At 39.3% G+C, this 21,965-nt stretch overlaps 1 protein-coding gene across 2 annotated transcripts in view; it reads left to right on the top strand.

The window, feature by feature from the left end:
• The window catches only part of TES (testin LIM domain protein), a 28,605-nt gene extending 14,547 nt beyond the window's left edge, over nt 1-14,058 (top strand). For both annotated transcript variants that reach the window (XM_039571241.1, XM_010413522.4), the window contains exons 3-7: nt 5,587-5,836; nt 6,881-7,216; nt 10,506-10,721; nt 11,261-11,419; nt 12,618-14,058. In XM_039571241.1, coding sequence (XP_039427175.1) covers nt 5,587-5,836; nt 6,881-7,216; nt 10,506-10,721; nt 11,261-11,419; nt 12,618-12,809 — 1,153 coding nt within the window. In that variant the 3' untranslated portion in view covers nt 12,810-14,058. The remainder of the gene's footprint in view (nt 1-5,586; nt 5,837-6,880; nt 7,217-10,505; nt 10,722-11,260; nt 11,420-12,617) is intronic.
• Nucleotides 14,059-21,965: the final 7,907 nt, after the last annotated feature.

The following is a 21,965-nucleotide window of genomic DNA, read 5'->3' as shown; positions in this document are numbered from 1 at the left end:
TTGTCATTAGAATCATGCTTCTGTCCAAGTACAACAGCAGCAGAAGTTGGGGAAGGTCTTCTTCATTCAGGTGTTGGATTTATTTTAGACTGGAAAACAACTCCCACACACATCCAGTGGCTCAGGCAGATTGAAAGAGACTGCTACTCAGTTACATATTGCTCTTTGGGAATGTATTTCCCACTAGAGGGAACTATGGGACTGGAGTCAGAAGTTGCTAAAAGCAGGAGGAAAGGTTCTGATTTATCTTGATTGCATATATACCAGAAAGCAGTAACTGTCTCTGGTGTGACCTGCCAAGATGTTAAAAAAACTTCAGAAAACAAGACTCTCAAGCTTGGGAATGATCTTTTTCAGCATCTGGCTTCTCTGCACAGATGCAGTACGTGGAAGGCAGGGACAGCCTTAAGTAGGCTTTAAGATTTTCTCATAGTGTAACTGACAGGGAAGTACTGAGATGCAGTTCAAAGCAGATGCAATTACTACAGCTGTATTAATAGCAAGAAAACATAACAGAAGGAATCACAGCATCACAGACTTGGATGAAGAGGCAAAATGCCTTCTCAGTAAGTTCACTGATGATGCAAAGCTGGGAGGAGCGGCCAATACACCAGAGTACTGTGCAGCCCTTCTGAAGGATTTTGACAGGTTGGAGAGATGGGCAGAGAAGAACCATCTGAAATTCAACAAAGGCAAATGCAGGGTCCTGCACCTGAGGAAAAATAACCCCATTTACCAGCACAGGCTGGAAGCTGACCCTGCTGGAAAGCAGCTCTGTGGAGAAGGGCCTGGGGGTCCTGTGGACAGCATGCTGTCTGTGAGCCAGCAGTGTGTCCTAGGGGCCAGCAAGACCATTGGTGTCCTGAGGTGCGTTCTGCATGTGGAGTGCTGTGTCCTATTCTGGGCTCCTCAGTACAAGAGAGACATGTAGCTCCTGGAGTGGGTTCAGCAGAGGGCAGCAAAGCTGATTAAGGGACTGGAGCATCTCTCTTAAGAGGAAAGGCTGAGGGAGCTGGGCCTGTTCAGCCTCAAGAAGAGACAACTCAAGAGGGGACCTCATCCATGTCTGTCAGTATCTGAAGGGTGGGTGCCAAGGGGATGGAGCCCAGACTCTGCTAAGTGGTGCCAAGCAGTAGGAGAAGAGGCAATGGGCAGAACCTGATGTACAAGAGGTTCCACCTGAATATGTGGAAGAGCTGCTTTACTGTGCAGGTGACTGAGCACTGGAACAGGTTGCCCAGAGAGGTTGTGGAGTCTCCCTCACTGGGGATATTCAGGAACCCTCTGGACACAGTCTTGTGCCGTATGCTCTAGGTTGGACCAGATGACCCACTTTGGGGTGGCCTACTGTGACCGACTTTCAACCTTACCCTTCTGTGATTCTGTAATGGGAAGAGGTTAGCCTTTCTGCAGGGAGGGCACAAGCCTCAGGATTTGCCAGGTATTTGTTGAGGATTTCTCTATGCTTGCAGCTGCTGCCTCCTGTCACTAGGAGCCAGCATAGGAAGGATCATGATCTTATTTTTCCTTTCCATGCACCAAAATGTAGAATATCAGGAGGGCAGTTAACACTCGAATTTGGAGAAGGAACTGGAAATCTTTGATCCTTGCTGTCAGCAGATATTCAGGACACAGGAGTTCATCACTTGAGAGGATGGAATCTCTATACATTTCTTCCTTGTTCTTTCTAACTACTCAAGACCTGCTAGCAAGGCACTGTCTAATAGTTGTGTCTTTTACAGTGATACACAATTTTTCATTCCACAGATTTTGAAGTTTCCTCCCTATCTTTCATGTTTTGAATGGGAAAAGCTTTTCAAGTCGCTGAGATGTGTGTGAAGGAACATTGCTTTGCTTTGATGAAGTCCTGAGAGCTGTAAAGACATAAGCAGGAGTCCCTAAACCACCTTCAGTAGGGATCTTGCTGAATGTCCTCAAGTGAAGGACGTGTTCAACATGTTTTCAACAATGTAGATGGAGAGAACAAGAAATTTTCCGTGCCTGTCCTCTTGACAGAGTCAAAGGAGATAAAATTGTCTAAGCTTATATGTTTTTATGTATTTATATGTCTGTGAGTGTATATAGCAGCAATTGTTTTTTCTTGCACATGTGAGGTGTTCACTTTAACATCACTGATAAAAATAAAGCGTCAGTTATCAGACAGACTTGTGAAATTTAAATTTGAGGTAGTGAAATGGGGTCACTTCACTGAGATAGCTATGTTAAAGCCAAAGCAATGACGAGCTGTTCTATTCTAAAGAGAAGTAATTGGCCATATACCTTCTGCAGATGAGACAGTGAGTGACTTATGAGCAGGATTGCGCTGTGGCAACTTAGTGAAAGAAGTTAGGACTAAATTGTAAACAGTACTGTTCAGGAAGAATTATGTGTGTAAGTGTTAACTGGATATCTTTTAGTACTGGAAATTACTCAAGAGGAGAGATTATAAATTAAGACAGGATACTTTTTTTGGCTGTTAGCAGCTGTATGGACATCTTCATATGGCTGAGATCCAGGGGGAGTGTTGGGGAGCATGGGAAATGACAACAACCTAGGGATTTTCCTTTGATTTACTGAGATCTGCTGACGTCAGTTGTGACTGAGCATTCTCCACATTTTTTCTGTATTGTTTTGTCCTGTATTCAGAGGCATAGTGGTACATAAGTCCTAATGCCAAGGCCGCTATTACACTTGTAACATAGCCCCTGTAACAGCTTCTTGCAAGCTCTTGACAAAGAATCGTTCACTTAACTTTGAAAGACCAAGGAGATTAGACTGAAATGTACACAGTCAAATTCTTAATTTCAGTGGGTGCAGGAGTGGGGAAGATTAGTGAGTACGTCATTATTTTCAATGCAAGTATAAAGCACAGCAGTTTTATGCCGGTTTTCACAGTGAGTCCCAGGAAGGACCTAAGGACGAATTGTGTGCTTTCACTTCTTTGCAACTACCTATTTATGACGAAAGCAAAAAAAAACCTCTCGCAGATACTGCAGTCAGTGAAACATGTGAAGCCTTCAAGGTGGAACTGAGAATGATGACAGCAGCTGAGTCAGGGTGTTCATCTAATTGAAAGTAGAAACAGGATCTGTAAGCTATTCGGCATTCTGAAAGAATACTGTTAGAAAAAAAGATACTCAATTTCATAATGTAACATGAGCGAAAATAAGGTGCTCTTGTGGTTTTTCCAGTACATGTGAAAGTCTCAGGACAAATTTCCACTACAGCTTGTGGAAGGTGGTATGGTCTCTGCAGGCTTTCAATGCTGCTTTACTGTAGTTGGATTCTGTAGAGTGGGAGAGTGCACAGCCTGTCACGTGGCAGTTGTGACCACACAGGCAATACAGCAATATGAACTGCTCTTACTGGGGTCTGTCTTGCAAGCAGAGCAGTTCTGGAAAGCATGATCATACTTCACTTGAGTAAGTCTGTGCAGGGTACCTGACAACACCTGGTCATTCACCAGTGTTATTAAATCACATCCTGTCAAGACGCAAGACTAAAACTGGGGGTTACTATTGCTAAAGATTTAAGTTGTAAAAGTAAATAAAGTGCTTGGTGTCATTGTTCAGATGGATGAACTGCTTCAATTCCAGTAGCATGTGTACTGTGAGGCATAAAGCTGCATGATGATCATGATGTAATCACTAAATCTGCAAAAAGCAAGGTTTGATTCTGTCACCTGGTATTAGATCTCAAAAAAGGTACGATTGAGAATTGGTAATAAGGTATAATCACATGCATGCCATAAAATGAGCGAAGTGAATATGTATTGCTTTATTAGTACATTAAATAGTCTCTGAGTATTAGCTATGTGAAGGACCTGTGTAGACAGATGCTGAAGATCTTGCAAAATTTTATGTTTCGAGTGCTTGAGATGCATAGTATGGCTTTTAGGCTTAATGGGCAATGCTAGCTCCTGCTTGAGTGTTTTGGTAAACTGGGAGATTGCAAAGTGATTAGTGTTTAGTAGCTATCCAGATAAGTATCAGCTTTGAAATTCTGCACATCTTTCCTGTTGTGGAAATGAGTTGGAAGCTGTCAGGCAGTCTACACCTCAATTAGTGATCTCTTTAGGTATTTGTGTTACAAAGTGGAGTCAGTTCTGCTTAACATTCTTACTTTGCATGAGTGGCTCATTTTTATTGTAGAATTAGCTATTTTTCTTTGGAGTGGGCTTTATAAATTAAGTTACCACAATGTATGGTTTCTGTATAACCACATGACCAGGGCAGCATCCACCGCACACTGAAATGTTAGTACCCTACATCCTAAACTGGTGTACATATAGGGAGCATATGTTTGGGACTGGCTCTGTATAACTTCAGGTGGCCAATTAAAGGTCCTCCTTCCTTTCCCATTACCTCAGGGGCCTGCTGTAGTCATGGCATGTTCTTGTTCTGTTCCTGTTACATACCGTAGCTTAAGGCACCTAACTTGCCTTCAAGACTAGAAAGCAAGATGCAGAGCAACATTAGAGTTTGATGGGTTTTGGCAAGCAGGGTTCAGAAGCCTTTTGTAGGTAATAGTTTATGCTATTTGCTGTATGAAGGATAAATAATGGGGTAAAATACTGCTCATTCCTCTTCAAACTCTAGAGATCCAGAAGGTTGATATGTTTTCTTAGTCTATAGTAAGAACCTGTAGTTAACATCAAGTTTCACTAATTTCTGTATGCTGTGGCTGACTGCTGTGAATGGAAGTTTTGGAGACACCACTAATAAATAATGGACTAGCTTGTCTAATCCAAGGTTCTGTTCATTATATGTGAATTGGTTAATTACGCTTAAAGTAACAAATTGCTTTCTAATATTTGTTAGCCAAAGTAGTTGAAATATGTGGTTTATGAAAGAATATCATTTATATCCAGGTTAGTAGATATACTTCTACCTTTTAAGGCTGTTTTCTGTGAAAATTCTCTCTACAGCATGTGCCAGAGTACCTCTGACTTGGTCCAGAGCTGTTTTGAAAGGCTTTGTCCATATAAGCCTTTCACTTTTCTTTCGTCTTCTCTTTAAATGCTGTGCTTTGAACAGAACTTGGTGCAATAACAGTCTTTGTCTGTCTGGATCCATTTTCTTCCTTTCTAGGAAATATTTGTTTCCACATGATTGGTTATCCTTTGATAACCAAATATCATGCATACAGTGAAATACATATGAAGAAAGTAGTATAGTGTGTGTAACTTTGAATGTATGAAGAGCAACTGAAAAACTGAAAGTCCAAGCAAATGATTTCTGGGATAGTCATGTTGATGCATTAAGTTATCGTATAATAAATCTGGTAGGTGACTGATAATGGATATGTATGTGTTTGATCAATACTGAGATGTAACTGAAGGAATGACATAGCATCATATTAAAAATGCGTTAGTGTAGTCAACTGATAGCTATCTGATAACAATATCTGTAAATAAACAATGTAAATAATACAACAGGATACATAAGGAAGTGTTTGACATATGGCCGAAAAATATGTATAATTCCTAATCAAAGCGCTGAAAACAAGGGTTTGGGTTGCTGGTGATGTTACTACGCACCAGATGGTGTGAGATTGTAATTTTGTTGCTTTTTCCGTGAATTTCAGAAAAATATGCCGCAACTGCAAATGTGGCCAGGAGGAGCATGATATCCCTTCAAGCAATGAGGAAGATCGGAAAGTGGGGAAACTCTTTGAAGATACGAAATACACAACCCTCATTGCAAAGCTGAAGAACGATGGCAATCCCATGTATAAACGCAATGTAATGATACTGACCCACCCAGTGCCAGCCAAGAACATATCCATTGATACTGTGACTTATGAGTGGGCTCCTCCTGTTCAGAATCAGACACTTGTAAGTCCAACTCACATTTTTTCATGTTCGAGGTAGGAGTTGGTGGGGGATAAAGTAGTAGAGCTTACTGGAAGGATAAGTTTTCCTCTTGTATCTGTCATCTTGCTTTATGGATGCTTGTTTGTAGAAGTTCTTTAAAACCTTGGGAGATGAGGTAGTTTTTAATAGATAGGATTAAGAGTTATCTGCTAAGTCCCTGGAGTCCAGTCAATTTCTGTAACCTGCTTTTTTTTTTTGTAAACAAACTTGAAAAATTTGCATGGGGTGTGGGCAAAAAAAGCCAAACCAAACACCACATCAATTTATTTTATTGTTTAAAGTTAAGGGGAACACTTAGTCTTGCTTATAGCTTTTACTGTATATGGTAAGAACAAGGTCAGTGTTGACATCTGAAAGAGCAGCTCCCTTCCAGTATATTTTCAGTTGAAGTAGATGAGATGGTAGATAGCTTTCTGAGAATTTTGCTTCACTTTTCAAACTTTGATTACTAATTTATTGTACTAAAATGTTGTGCAATCCATGCCAGAATTACATTATCTCAAATTATTCCTTTTCAGTGAATTAATCAAACCTTGTGCAGATAAGACTTACTAATTTGATTTTTAAGCTTTTCTTTGCTTTATTAAAACTAGAGCTTTTTTTTTTTTTCTTTATTTAGCTAGAGTTATTTCTTCAGTGGGCTGTATGCCTCAAGCAGATTATTTCAGATTCTATTTTTCTAAGACTATCCTCAGGATCAGTATTTATAGATAGAGACATGGTGCTGTGTTAATGTTATTTACTCAGAGAAGTAATAACTCTTTCCTGTATGTTGTAAAAGGCTTAAAAGGGAGCCTGTCTCTTTCTCTGGGAAGAAGCCAATTAATGCATCTGCTGTATTTTATCTCCATTATTGTTTCAGGAGCTTAATGTTTATGGAAAGAACCTTGTTTTTGACAAATTTGACTGTCACTAAAAACTGTACAGATTATTTTAGTTGTGTTTGCTTATGAGAATGGGTATGTAGTTGAAGTGCCATCTGATATCTAACTCTTCCTGATTCAGGCTAGACAATACATGCAGATGTTACCAAAGGAGAAGCAGCCTGTTGCTGGCTCAGAAGGCGCACAGTACAGGAAGAAGCAGTTGGCAAAGCAGCTGCCTGCTCACGATCAGGATCCTTCAAAATGCCACGAGCTTTCCCCCAGTGAAGTTAGGCATATGGAACAATTCGTGAAGAAGTACAAAAAAGAGGCACTTGGTGTAGGACATGTCAAGCTCCCTGGTGAAGTGGAAGTGAGAGCTCCTGATGAGAATAACTTGAAAAATGGTGACAGAGGTATCTCATCTGCTGTTGGAACAATGGAGGAGAAGTCCCCAGATCAGAAAGCATCTCAATATGTAAGTATAAGAAGGGAAAGATAAAGCAAGAAGGTATATTATCATCCGAGTGCTCTATTTGGTCATTTTAGCCCAATTAAATTGTTTGTTAATTTGGAATAGTAAAAATCTGGGGAGAGAAAGGAAGAAGGGGAACTGGAAAATGTTGTGAATGTCTGCATGGAGCCTTGGTTTCTGACAGTTTTTAATGCACTGCAGCAAATAACTTCCCGGGTGACTCTTTTCATCCTCAGTGCAAAAACATGTTAGCTTGGAGATAGTATATTAGGGTGGCTTTTACAGAGTAATAATCAAAAAGCTAGTGTCTTATGGACTAATTGCTACATTCTTCTCCTCTTGAAGAGTTTAGTTTAATTTTAGAAGCTTGTTTTCTCCTCTTTCATGGAAGAGCACTAAAATTACCCACTTGATAAATTGTGTTTAAAATTAAATGAAACTGAGGAATAATAAAGTTACACCTCCATCCTGTGTCCAACAAGTTGAGCTATACAATGGCTTTTTTGACCAGCCTTTTCATATTCAGCTCCATTTTCTTAACTATTTTTTTTTCTTTGGCATCTGATTTCTCCTTGTAATAGCTCAGTGAAAACCAAGGTATATAGGACCACCTAGTTTTCATTGATATTTCAAAAATCATAGCCTTAATCAAGTATTTCTTACATAACTACTGCTGTGCGTGTCTCAGCTACCAATCACAAAAACAAAATAGGGGTAGTGTTACTGAGGGAACATTAAATCAGTTTAGTGGAGGTAGACATTACTTAGCAGTGTCAAAAGCTCTACTATAAGCTGATTTCTAGAAATGTTGCTATTATATGTATGAATCCTTAAAATTATTTTCCTGCGCGTTGCTTACAGAAAATTAATATACAAGTTCTAGATGGAGAAAAAGTTTTGCTTAACACTGGTTGTAGAACGTAGCTTTTGGTGTTATTGAGGGGTGTGGTGTGGATTTTTGTTGTTTGTTTTTTAACTGACAGTATATATGACTACTGGTGTGAAATATAAAATCAACACATTTTAGCTTTTTGGACATGGCCACTTACCCTAAAAATTTTCAAGCTGTGCCATTTGGTTACCTGTAGCTATTTGCTAATTATATATATTTTTTTTTTTTTTTTTTTTTTTGGTCACTGTCTTGTTATGGAGAATCTAAGAAACTACAAAGTTTTTTTACCATGGCTTGATTAGGTTACTGTCATTTTGTCTTAAGTCAAGCTTTCCTTCTGGTTTACTTTGGTTTCACAACAGCAATCCCTAACTTATCTCCTCAAGGAAGACCTACAGAAATACACATCTTGCATTGTGCCCTGCTGGCCAACTACCTTGGACTACAATAAGTCAACAGCAGGAGGCACTCTGTCCTCTTGAGTAATTGTATCAGAAGGTGCTTTGTTTTTACATTACACCTGTTTATCACTTCCATACTTTTCTTACTCCAGCACCTGACTATTCTTCCTGCAGTTTAAGCCAAGCATATATTATCACTGTGGCAGTAATTTAGAAAGAGACTTGTAGGTACTTAATAGTGTAAGTGAATATTTGGGTTGCTTACCTATTGTTAGGTACTGAGTTTACACTGGGTTAAATAATTGGGATTTAGATATGTTATTTTAAAGTATATTGTGGGGGTCTGGTTTCTGCAATGAGACTCTGTTTTGCCTATACGATTTAGCATTATCTCAACTGCTTTTTAACAGCTCAAAATAAATTGATACAAACAAGAGCCCTTAAATACTTAGCAGAAGTGCCATCCTTGTCTACACTTTTTTTTATTGGTTCTGCAGCCTTGCTCATCAGATTTTCTTGCACATTGTCTTTCAGACAGAGTTTGAAAGCATGTATTCCTGTAGCTGTGGTAAAAAGAATCTCTTGAAAAAATAATTTTCATTATAGGAATAGACTGCAGTTCTTTGAAACCTGATAAAAAATAAAAAAGCAAACCAAACACTAACAACCAGGTCTCCACTATTAATGTAAATATACCTATAATAATTGTCTCTGTGTTTAAAAAATATAAAGCTTTCTCACTATGACTGAAAGCTGAATTAAAGAAAAATAGATACTCAGCATATTTTCATCTTGTAAAGGAAGAAATTTTATGTACCTTTTAACCACCAAAGCTGGAGATATTGATGGTAAGCAAATGAATCCAATTGCCTAGACCTGGGTCTAGGCAGCTGCTTAACCTTCCAGTGGACTTCTCTTGGAGTGTGAGGTCTAAAGTAGAAAGGTCAGAAAGCTTTATATACATGTATATTTGAACTTTCCCTTTCATTAGTTTTTCTGCATTCTGTTTCTGTTCCAAGTTATTCTTCCTCTTTTGGTGTCTTTCTGTATATCTTTTGAAATTGTCTGGCATGTGGGATCTGATCAATATATCTTACAGCTGAGGCACTTTATATGTATTTTATTTTTATATGCACGCACAATTAAAGCCGTTTGTGGCTGATGTGAGTCATAGAGGAAAACCTTCCCAGGATGTTCAGCCCAGTCTACAGACCAGCTGGAGTGCAGGAAATGCCAAACTGGTGATTAAACTGTAGATAAAAAATTTTTGGTTCAGTAACATAAATCATCTGTGGTTTTTTACTTGATGGCAAAACCCTCTCTGTAAGCAGGTATGAGGCAGAAGGCTGACTATGAACTCTCTGGAACTATTTGTAGTTTAGCTGTGTACATACACTTTGTAGGTTATCCATAGTCACTCTCCCTGTCCTAAGATCATTACTCACAGGCTGTTGGACAGCAGCCATGGGTGACTAGCATCCCTAGAACACAGCTTTATACAGAATCAGTTTGAAATATTCACTTTTTATTTTCCTCACCAGTGATGCAGATATGGCTTGGTATTCTCATGACCTCTAAGTACAGCCATTTTCTTGTCATGCGTTCTAGTCATAGTTTGTTAGCTTGGATGGAGGCTTATTATTCTCTCCTTGTTCCCGAGCATGTAAGGTTTACAGAGCATAACATGAATTTTGATTGCTTGTTATTTTCTTTAAACACTGGACTGCAATTGCAAAATGTGAATACAGTGAAGTACAACAATCCTTTTAAGGAACACTGATGCTATGACAGTAGAATGTGCATCATCTTGAATTGCTTAGTTAAACCTAAACCATGGTACAAGTATATCCTGTACCACTGATGTGTCTACTCATGGGATTAAACTTATGCTTTCATTTCAGTCTGGAAAGATGGAATTTATTAAATATATCGATAATATGTAATTTTTATAAATATACCTCTCAAAGACTTAATTAACTTGTTAATAACCTCTTTCCAGTCCTGCTATCACTGCAAGCTGAACATGCAGGAAGGTGAGCCAGCTGTCTATGCAGAACGTGCTGGATATGACAAATTGTGGCATCCAGGTTGTTTTGTCTGTTGCACCTGCAGTGAACTTCTAGTAGACATGATCTATTTCTGGAAGAATGGTAACCTGTATTGTGGAAGACATTACTGTGATAGCGAAAGACCCCGCTGTGCTGGATGTGATGAGGTAGGAAATATCCTAGTCCTTTCTTGTGGCTCGTAAGTTTGTTCCCCAGAGAAGTGATTAAGAGTTTTAGTAAAACATTTCAGTGCAGGAAGATGATATGCCTTCTGCAGTTCAGTTAATATTCTAGTTACAGAGAACTGAAACCAGTATGGACACTGCACATTCAGGAAGATCCATAGTTTGCTTTGGATTTGGTGGTGATTTCGCACAATCTGTGGGGACACAGGATGTAATATGTGAGGGCAAATTCTTCCAACAAGTCCCAGTTATGCAGTTGTTTCCCTTATTGGGGCACTAGGGGCTGAACTGACCCTGGGCAGTTCAGGGAACAGCAACAGGGAACAGCCCTCCTGGGGCCTCTGGCATTTGCGGGCTCTTGGGAGCAGCATGGAGGCTTTTGGGAAACAGTTAAACAATGGTGGAACTGCTGGGAGTTCCTTGGAAATTCCAAAGCATCCAGAGGCTAGATTTATTGAAAGGTGCACTGTTCAATTGAATGTACTTGTTTACTTGTATACTTGTTTATATCTTCCTCATAGCTAATATTCAGCAATGAATATACTCTGGCCGAAGGGCAGAACTGGCATCTGAAACACTTCTGCTGCTTTGACTGTGATTGTGTTTTGGCCGGGGTAACCTATTTAACAGTGAATGACAATCCAGTCTGCAAATCCTGCTACGTGAAGAACCATGCTGCGGTAAGGTCCTTACAGATGTCTTGGTGTTGTGAAGGAAGGGAACATAAGTCCGTGGAGCTTCAAACTCTTACTTTCTCTTAGTCTGGGAGTATCTGAAGAGTATCAATTGAATGTGTGTTTAGGTTTGAGTCAGTCATCTTTTTCCCCTTCGGGAAAAAAAACCCACAACTTTAAGCAGGCAAGTGTTCTGTCAATTCATAAACTTGAACAAAAGCCACTGATGGCAGGGGGGGAAAACTGTTGGAAAAATACCTTGAACTTAGCCAGCGGTGAAGCAGGATTTGGTAACAGAAGGAGTAAAGTGGGTGAAGATGAGTGATGCTGCTAAACATTTAGTTCTCATCAATTGTAGTTCATTGAGCCTGGTGGGAATCAGCTTCGCTGATCTGCTAAAAGCCTGTAGTGGTAACTGTAGTCTAGGTACTTTTGTTTCTTTTCTTTCTAACCACATGTGTTAAAAAGAGTGATTGACAGGATAAAGCTAGAAGTTTGGAAAAGAATGGCAGTTCTTGATTCTTGCTTATGCTGGAAACTAGTCCGAGATGATGGTCCATTCATATCTGTAAGTTAACTAGCTACTAGTTGGGGGCTCAGTCTAATGTGCACCTAGATGGTTTATATAGTAAATGGAGAAAAAATGTATTATCTCTAGTTGGTAGTTAATAATATTTTGAGGTGGGTGTGAGGAATTGTTTTTTTGGAGAGGCTTTTTTTTATCCTCTTAAAACATTAATTTTCCTAATCTCAATTATAATTTGTGAACAACCAGATTTTAAGATGAATTGCATCCCAGACTTTCTAATAACCTTTAGTTATTTGGCACTGCCACACAGCCGTCAATGTACAGGAAGATTTGTAGTTAATCTCTTTACATATTTAGGTTAATATATGAAGATCTGTGCTGTTCGACATAAAAGGTTTTTATGATTATTTGGCTATTGGGAAATCCTAACCATCATAACTGTCTAAGCTTAGCCCCAGCAGCAAATTACTTGTGTATCCATTTTATTATTCTGTCCCCTCAGCTGAATTCTAATCAAAACACTTAAAGAAAAAAATCAAAAGCTGGAGACTTTTTTAAAAGGCTTATTTTAACACCTGTCTCTCTCCTCCAAAAACATTTAAGAGGTCCAGGTTTTACTGGACTCAAAGAGGGCATGTGTATGCTTCATTTCAGTGTTGTTTGATTTCTAAACAGATCTGCCAAGGCTGTCATAATGCTATAGATCCAGAAGTTCAGCGTGTGACATACAACAACTTCAGCTGGCATGCTATGGAGGAATGCTTCTTGTGTTCCTGTTGCAGCAAGTGTCTAATTGGCCAGAAGTTCATATCTGTGGAAGGGATGCTTTTCTGCTCCGTGGAATGTAAGGAAAAGATGACGTCATAAAAGAAGACATGCACAGAACTAATCAAGTATTGCTGTGTTCCAAAGGCTCTTGCATTTCTACTGTAAAATATATAGTGTCAGGACATTTAAAATTACTGCAAGTATTAAATAGCATTTTTCCAAAGATTTTTTTTAATGTCTAAAACGTCCTATGTAACCTTTGTTTCTTAGCCATAATAATACTTTCTTTTTTGCAATACTTTTTGTGAGTCTTATTTCAAATTACTTCATATCACAGAAATGTAAGAAAAAATGTGTTACACGCTCTATACATTCTAAGGGAGCTCTTCACTGTGAAGAATCTTCTTGCTGTATCTTGGCTAACAGAACAAGAAAATGTGAAAATGCTCCAATTTATCTTGTTTTGTATGATAAATGTAACTCTTCCACCTCTGGTTTCACTAATTTATCATTTGTGTAGTTTTTCTGCTTTCATCAAGCACTTTAGACAAAATGATCAGTTTTACTGCCATGTACAGCTTTGTTTCCCTGAGTTCAAGTATCCAGGGAGAATGACACTTAAAAAAAAAAAATTTGCCTTTAATAATTTCCTTGGTTTTGACACATGGGTTTCTGGGGGATAGTGACTACTCTTACGTCTAGTTTTGAAAATAACTCCACCAGTAGAAAACTGTTGGCTCATGTTTGTTACTTGCTACTGGTCATGCCTGGAAAAGCTTTAATTTTACAAATACTAAAGTTATGTTATAGATAGGGGATGGGGGGTGTTGGTGTTAGAAAATAAGAGCAGGTCTTGCTTAGATTAAAAAAAAATCCACCAGAAGGTAGTGGGTGTCACTTTTAGCCTTTCAGAACTGGCTTCTCTTTTATATCATGAGTGTTCCTTTCAGAAGTTGTGCCTTCTATCAAGAGGGATGTGGCACACAGTACTGTATGCATTTCCAAGAATGTATTTCTGCAAACGGATCCTGCTTTTGATTTTTACATTCTGAACCAAAGCACGAAGAAGTCTTTCCCAGAAGACTTCAGTATTTGAGTGAAAAATTTCACAGCTGTGTATTAGCTTTGCTCTACTAGATAAACCAAATGTGTGGCTTTCTTAAGAATTACAGACCTACAATGAAGCTTCTTAGTTATCTTTGTGCTAGACACTGAATGTCTTTAGCCTAAAAAATTAATAAAATAATTTTTAAAGAAAAGTCTATGCAAGTCTTATGTTCAGTTCTTGGTAAGTTTTATGGTGATTGTATTGTAACACCTATCAATAAAATTAGTGTTTTTCACTTAAGTTGTCTACTAATTCTGTTCTTGTTCAATCCCTTTCAGGGGAGGCAAAGAGGAAGGGAAATGTTCCCATACTTTACATTAGCTTGGACGTAATTTCCAAAAAACTGAAGGCCTGTATTACTATACAGTGGTTACTGTCTTGTGTAACATTGTTAATGTGCTTATAGGTGCAGAACAGTGGGTCTTGTTCCAAAAAATGCACAACTTCAGAACTTAGTGTAATTTTTTGTTCACATCAACTATTTTAAGACATTGAATGGGGAGTTTTGAATTCATACAAGTGAGGTAATGTATTGAGAAAATAAAGTGCATTGTGATCCTTTGAGTGCTGCAAAAATAACACCCACTGAGATACATTGTGATTTTATATGTTGTCTAAGTTGTAGGCTTTACATCCAAGTTCTGAGAGCCTGTACAGCTTTTCTCAGAGATCCTCGGGAAGTACAAAAAAATGTATGTATTTCAGCTCATACCAATAGGGCTGTATCCTTCCCAGATTTGCAGATCTAAATAAGGAACACCAGAATGTCTCAGTAAGAGAAAGTTTTTCCATGTAAGTGCTACTTAACCTGTAGCAGGTTCTGTACTTTAACCTGTACAGGACATGCTGTGAGAATGCTGTTTGGGGGTGGGTCTTATGTAATGATTATCCATAAGGATGGCTTAATACTGACTGGGGTTTATGTGTCTTGAGTACATCTGTCCTCAGCCACTCACTAACATCTCTTCTGGAAGACGCAGCTGACCTTTTAAACTGTGAAAAACTTTCGCACCTTTCCCTGCCCTTCCCTTGCCATGCTGTGTAACAGCTTTCCCAGAAATGTGATTACTTGCACTGATAGCAGTCAGACTTTTCACTTTAAATCTTTTGAACAGTTTTGTTTATTAAACTTGATGATAGTGTAACGTTCATTTAAAAGGCTGAGCAGGAGATACCTTAGGGCTTATTTATTCCATCAAGACACAATTGTTAAGGAAATTTATGTCAAACCAAACAATTTCAATAGTCCATCAACTAGGACTGACTTTTTCCATGCCTCTTCTGAAGCATGTTGGCTTGCTGGCTTTAGCTGGGGCTCTTCTTGAGTATCTTCCCTTGCCTGCTTGATCCCTTCAGGCTCTCCTCCCTGGAACCTGATGCATCTGGGTGTTTCTTCTTTGGGGTATGCAAAGTTTAGTTTCTGTTCATGCAGTAATTGGAAAGGATTGTGTCTTAAGAACATCAGGTGTAATGTACAGATGATACAGAGAGTAGACAAAGATACTGCTGTGTGACTTCAAAATAGGTCAGAGATGATTCAGAGCGCTAGACTGTTCTTGTAATGAGCTAGGAAGGAATTTATGTTCCTGCAGATACTGCTTTTTGTGTTAGCTGAAAGATACATCAACATACCGGAGCTTGAAAACAAGCCTTAAGGAGATTTCATTCTGTCACTGTCACAATAAAAATATTGGCAGTAAAGTGTTGGGGTTTTTTCTCTTGCATTTTTTGGCTATTTTATTAGGAGTCCCTTTGGACCTATTTATCTTAATAAGCTAAGAATAGAAGCTGGAAGCTTTTGCATACTTCTGTAATAAAAATATATACTTTCCAGATGAAATTTTGACCTCTCTTGAATGTTGAAGTTCTTTGCTTAAGAGTAGAACTTTGTTGGTAAGAAAGTCTTATAAGCAGTCATTTTAACAACAAAAATCTTTTTATTTAAGGAAGAGCTATCTTGTGGGTCTGTAAGATGGAGACTGGTAAAAGCTTTGCAAAAACTTTAAAAGAACAAAGCTAAGAAAATGCATCTTTGAATTAGTAACATATTTATGCATGGTAGGAATAACTGTAACTTTTACTGAGATTTAGATTACACTTCAAACTTAGTATTGTTATACATATGCTAGAAATAAAAGAAAAATGTATTTTAATCATCTCTTACATATTTTTTACCTCTGGAAGTCTAAAGTTTCTGTAGTAAAAGACAGGCTAATGAGCAATCAACACAGCAATGTTCCATTTGCTTGCAGAATCGTAGGTTTTGAGTTTTATGGAATATAGTTTACGGTGTGAAGCAAAATTATCTGACTTTGTTGTAGTAATGACCATTAGCACAAAAGTATTTGCTTTCAGAACTAGAAGTACTTGGGCGCTCTAGACCGTCTGTTCCCAGAAGAACTGGCGAGGTGAGGGTGGCAGAATGGTAACATTTTGCTCAATAGCTTCTGCCAAATCTAGCATGGGTTTGGGATGCTAGAGCTAGGAATGGGTGGGAAGAAGGAGGTTGGCAGTCCAGGAAAGGGTCAGCAATTCACCTAGCAGCAAGCTCTCCAAGGGACCAGTGGCATGATGGCTGTACTAAGAACAGGATGGAGGGATCCAGTGTTAGGTAGTAGTTCAAGGGCAGAAATTCAGACTTCATATAGGGTGTCCTCAGATCCTGGGTGTGCTCTCCCACCATAGCAGACTCCCATACCTTGTTGAATCTCAGTGGAAAGCCATCTTAAAACTCACAAGAGCAGTCCTCTGGGACCCAAGCAGTCCTCCTTTCTCAGCCCAAGTAAAACACTGTCAGAGAAGATTCCAGTCTGATTCACATCTATATATGTGAATGCTTTTGTGTGGTGAAAAAGGGTGGGAGAGACCAGCAGAAAATCTTTTGCTAGGCCTATACACCTCGTGTCAGGACTGTGGAGTGCCGTTTTTTCCTAGAACTGACAGGAACCAGTCCAGCTGCTCCTCACATACCCACCAGGCTCCATTGAGTGCAAACGTTATTTTCTTTATAGCTTTCAGGGTGAAACACAGGGAAGGTTCGTTCACCTTCTTTTGTGCCTCTCAGTGAGTGAAGTGTTTGCTTCCAGAAGTGGGAAGTCTGGATTCAAGGCTGTCCTCAAGCATTTTAGCTCCAAATTCTCCCTCCCACCTTCTGGGAGAATGTCCCAGCCATCAAGCCGTGGTGTCACCTCCAGGTAAGCACCCTTCATATCATCTGTTGTAGGTAGACCAAAGCAATTAAGAATTTCATAGTCAACCTAAACTACACGTGATACAGCTAATGATTTTTAATGTCAGCTGAAGTACACCATTGAAGTTGTATTGCTGTGTCATTAGCAGTCAGCAGCTAGTAGGGTCACACACAAGTAGATTTGGGGATTTTTGTCTTGTAAAGAGCTGCTTGTTAAGGTATAAAGTTGGACCCTCTCTGCACTTAGAAAGGTTGTAGCTGGTTATCCACATTCATGTATTGCATCTACTACCTTATTGCTTCAAAGAGCTGAGGCTGGAAATGTCTATAGGCCAGGGGCTTCCACCTCTTCTGCCTTTACTCAATCCTCCAGTAAATAAGCAAATTGAGTTTGTTAATTAAGCATAAGGCCAAAGAATGGTACTTAATAAAGTCAAGTGTACTGCCAAAGAGGTCCTAGAAGTAAGTGTAAAATGGAAAACATATAATCTAATTACCAGCAAGTACTGAAAATAACACCTTCATTTTTTCCATGTCCTTATTAACATAAAATGGTGGGTAAAGGAGCTTTAGGGAGCAAAAGTCCAAAACCATCTGAGGCAGGATTAGGCTCAGATTGTAGACTGCCACCCTGTGTTCACTGCCTAACTCACAAAAAATGAGCCAGATAGGTTTTACCTCTGGCAAGCACTGAGGCAATACCTGCTTCACTGTGCCACCACCAGAGCAGTGCAGCAAAATCCGGTTCAGTGGTTGCTATGAGCAATCACAACAAAGTGTAACAGATCAGTTTTCCCCTTTGCCTCCCCCCTAAACAAGTTAAAAAAGAGCCAAATAAGAGGATGTTTCTGCTACAAATTAAGCCCAGCATTGTTCGGATTTGGATTCATGCCCAGCATTGTCAGAAAACTTTTGCACCCAGCTTATGAGAAACTAGTCAAGCTTCGTATATTTTTTTAACACTTCATTTGTTAAAAAAAATTAGTGTCACAATAAAGCATCAAGGCTGTTTATTGGTTGCCCTGAATGAGTTGTTTACATGACTCAAGACTTGATTTTTATGTTGGCAGTAACGGAATTATTGGAAGCAGCCACCTGATGTTCTTCAGTTCCCCAGCAGATGCCGTCTGTGCTGCGCTCAGTGCACGGGCTGCTGCGTCCCGCAGGGCAGGGCTCTGGGAAACAGCAGGAAAGTAAGTTTTGAACTGAAGGAGATGTTCTGAAGGCTTCAAGAAGGAGTAAGCTGAGGACAGGGCTGTAAGTCCAGGAGGCAGTGCAGAACTGGAAAACAGCATGACCAGGAATTTGGATAGGAGAAAGAGGCACAGGGAAGATATTTTAGAATGAACATGAGTAGAGTGGGAAAATAGAGGGAAAAAGATATAATAAACCAGGGCATAATGCATCATGGAAGCACTCTGAAATAGTTTTGAATTACTATTAAAAGGTGAAAAACATGAAGTGCTGAAGTTCAATTTCTCTAGAAAAGGAAAATTGATGATGCTGTTTAATTGTTATAGGTAGAAATCAGACCATGAAGGTAAGAAACAGGCTGTAATAACCAAGGTCGTGAGACAAGAAGAGGACTTCTAGATAACAGGTGGTGAGGAAAGGTTGTTCTTCTGCCCTGGTGAGGCGTATCTGGAGTGTTGTGTCCAGTTTTGGGCTCCTCAGAATAAGAAAGACCTGGAGTTTCTGGAGCAGGTTCAGCAGAGGCCAACAAAGCTGATTAAGGGTCTGGAGCATCTCTCTTATAAGGAAAGGCTGAGGGAGCTGGGCCTGTTCAGCCTTGAGAAGAGACAACTGAGAAGGGACCTCATCACTGTCTATCAGCATCTGAAGGGAGGGTGTCAAGGGGACAGAGCCAGGCTCTGCTCAGTGGTACCGAGCAATAGGACAAAAAGCAACAGGCAGAAACTGATGCACAGGAAGTGCATCCTATATTCTGAGTATAACAAAGAACTTTACTGTGCTGGTGACTGAGCACTGGAACAGTTCGCCCAGAGAGGTTGTGGAGTCTCCCTCACTGGAGATATTCATAACCATCTGAACACAATCCTGTGCCATGTGGTCTGGCATGACCCTGCTTGAGCAGGGAAGTTGGACCAGATGACCCTCTGTGGTCCTTTCCAGTGATTCTGTGATTCAGCAGTAATCCATGCTCCTAATGTTGCACACTTACATCTAAAAAGTTATCTGTTACACCTGTATGGTGATTAATAGGTGTACCTCATTTAAATAAAAAAACCAGAAATCTTTTTGTGTGCTAATGATCTGATGCACTGTGCTGAAGTCTGCTGCCTGAGATTAACTTTATGACACTTCCTAGCAAGGAGATCTGTTTCTGAGGAATTTCACTTCTCAGTCTGAGGAATCAGAGCAGAAGTGAAATGCAGGAATAGCATTTGGAAGGCATTTGGAAAAGTTTGAGGCAATCCCTATGCTCCTAGACAAGCAGGAGACTGATGTCCATTTAAATTTTCCAAAAGCTAAGGGCATCCAGGCCAGATGTTCATGCACGGGTAACAGCTAAGCAACATAAAAGCAAAATCAACTACCCATCTTTTGACTGTGGAATCGGTGTTTGAGGGCTCATAACATCACACAAAGATCTAAACCGAAGAGACCTCTAGGAGCCAGCCAGTTTGATGCCTTAGGATTTTAGCTTTTATATTTTTCATATATTTGTAATTCTGCAATTCTTTAGTGCATAACTCTAAACTCCATATACAGTGTTAGCTGCTGTTCTCCCATTTTGGTCAGACAAAACTGTTCCTCTCTAGGCCTGAAACTCAAGGACACCTTACTCTCTCAGTCCCTGAAAAATGTAAACAAAAGTGAGTTGGAGGGGAACAATCTTGGGGTAAATGACTTCATTACCTGAATGTGTAAGTGAAGGATTAACCCTCAATATGCAAATGGACCAAACTTATAAAAGTATGAAAACCCATGACCCTGTCGTCCATTTTTGGGTGTTGTCTCTGTGTGGGTTTCGTTTGTCCTAAATGCACCTGAAGGCCCTTCAATAAATACACCCATTTTTTATTCTCTTAATTTTGTCAAGCCTCTGTTTTTAGGTAGTCCCAACAAGGCATAAAGTTCAATCCTCTGCTGAAAGCCGGGTAAAATTTGTGGCTACATCAGGTTACTCAGGGCCTTGTCCAGACCAGTCATAGTCACCAACCTGCTTATTCCAACGACAGCTGTAATTTAGGTCTTTGTATCTCATGGCCTGCTCTGGTTTTCACCATCACACATCGCTGAAAATGTACTTACCAGCTGCCATTTCTCCCTCTAGCCAAGATCATTGCTCCATAGCATTTTCCTTATGTAAGTCAAAGCATTTCCAAGTACCTGAACCAAAGCAGTTTAGCTCCCAGAGATTTTGTGATTAATTGGCAATCTAATTGTATTATATTAGTTTGCAGAAAGAGTTTCTCCCTTAGAGATTTCAAAGAGTCTAATTGAGAAACCATACTTATAAATGTATTTATGACTTATATTGTCATCTACATTTACTAGGTAGCAGAGACTCCATAACTCAAGAACTCTGAGGTTTCCTGCAGCTTAATATGTAAACTCTGACTAACACATTTCCCATGGTTAGGGAATTTATTAGATCTTATTCGCCCATGTGAAGTTTCTCTTGTCTTTTAAGAGGCTGAGGCTCAGCAGAGGTTCAGCATTAACAGACAAAACTTGTTTTGCAAGTTTTTTGAAACTTTTAGGAACTTAATATTTAGATGTCTATTCCTCTGCCAAGTTTGGCTAAGGTTACGGAAGAGTCTCACACACAGACCGCCTACATGGAAAACACATCCACACATGACTCAGTCTGAAGAGTCCTTCCAAAAGTACCTTAACTAACACTTCAGTGTGGTCTGCACCCATTTCTGTCTGACACTAGCAAGCTTCAGAACAGGCAGAAAAATCCATGTTCAGCATTTGCAGCACTTCCTTCTGGTGTGTTTTGGTGGGGTGACCCTCTGTTCAGCATGTTGGCATTTTGGCTCTAACCTTTACTGAATTTCAAATTCTGGACCCAAAAATGGCACATTCTGACAGACAAATTTTAGGTACTGACACTTTTTAGTTAGGTTGTATAGAAATTTGACTCAATGGAAGCTATTGAGGCTTATCTTGTCTCAGTTGGATACATATTCATCAAAGAAAACATGCAAAAAAGTCAACAATGCAGCCTAAAGTTCCAGCTGAAACAAGCTGGGAGGTATTTTTAATTAGTAAGTTTGGTGGTGTATTCAGGAGAGAAATCAAGTATAATCAGTAAGAATAAAATCAGTAAACAGTTCACCAGTTCTTAGAAAACATTTTAATGACCTTCCAGAACAGGGAGCCAGAACATTGTGGGCAGAATACAAACACCATCTCTCTCATTCCAGGAATTCAGTGCACTTTTTTTCACTTCAAAAATTCTCAATATGATAGGCATTCAGAAGTTTTTCAGGCCACTTTTGTGGAATTGTGTCTATTCCATTGCTTCTTTTTTTGTTGTTTTGTTCCTTTTAATGTTAGGGAAATTATCTCTAAAACTGAATATTCCTCCACAAATTTCTTAATTACAGCAAACCAACAGGTTCTTAGCCCTCTCTAATTTAATCACAATGCATGGAAAGTATCAATATAGGCTGCTTGGAATCCTTTTTATGTAAAATTTCTTTCCTGTGTAAAAGCATAAGTAATCAGCATAATTTAGTAGACTGCAGAGTATGACTGCAAAGCAGAAACATCCAACATCTAATTCCAGTTGCCGGCTGAATGCAACGGGACATTGTCTAAATTCCTTGGGCATTCTGTTCCTCAGTTCACATCCTATGTGGGATGGGTGTAATAGAACTTCACAGGGATATTTTGAGGCCTGGTTCACTCTAAACCGTAAAGTTTACTGAATCTGTAAACTGTATGACTGCAGTGCAGTTATACAAATGGTCATAACAGT

Source organism: Corvus cornix, chromosome 1A, assembly GCF_000738735.6.
Source record: "Corvus cornix cornix isolate S_Up_H32 chromosome 1A, ASM73873v5, whole genome shotgun sequence".
Lineage (NCBI taxonomy): Eukaryota > Metazoa > Chordata > Aves > Passeriformes > Corvidae > Corvus > Corvus cornix.
Note: the sequence above shows the minus strand (reverse complement) of the source record. Positions and strands in the feature narration are given on the sequence as shown.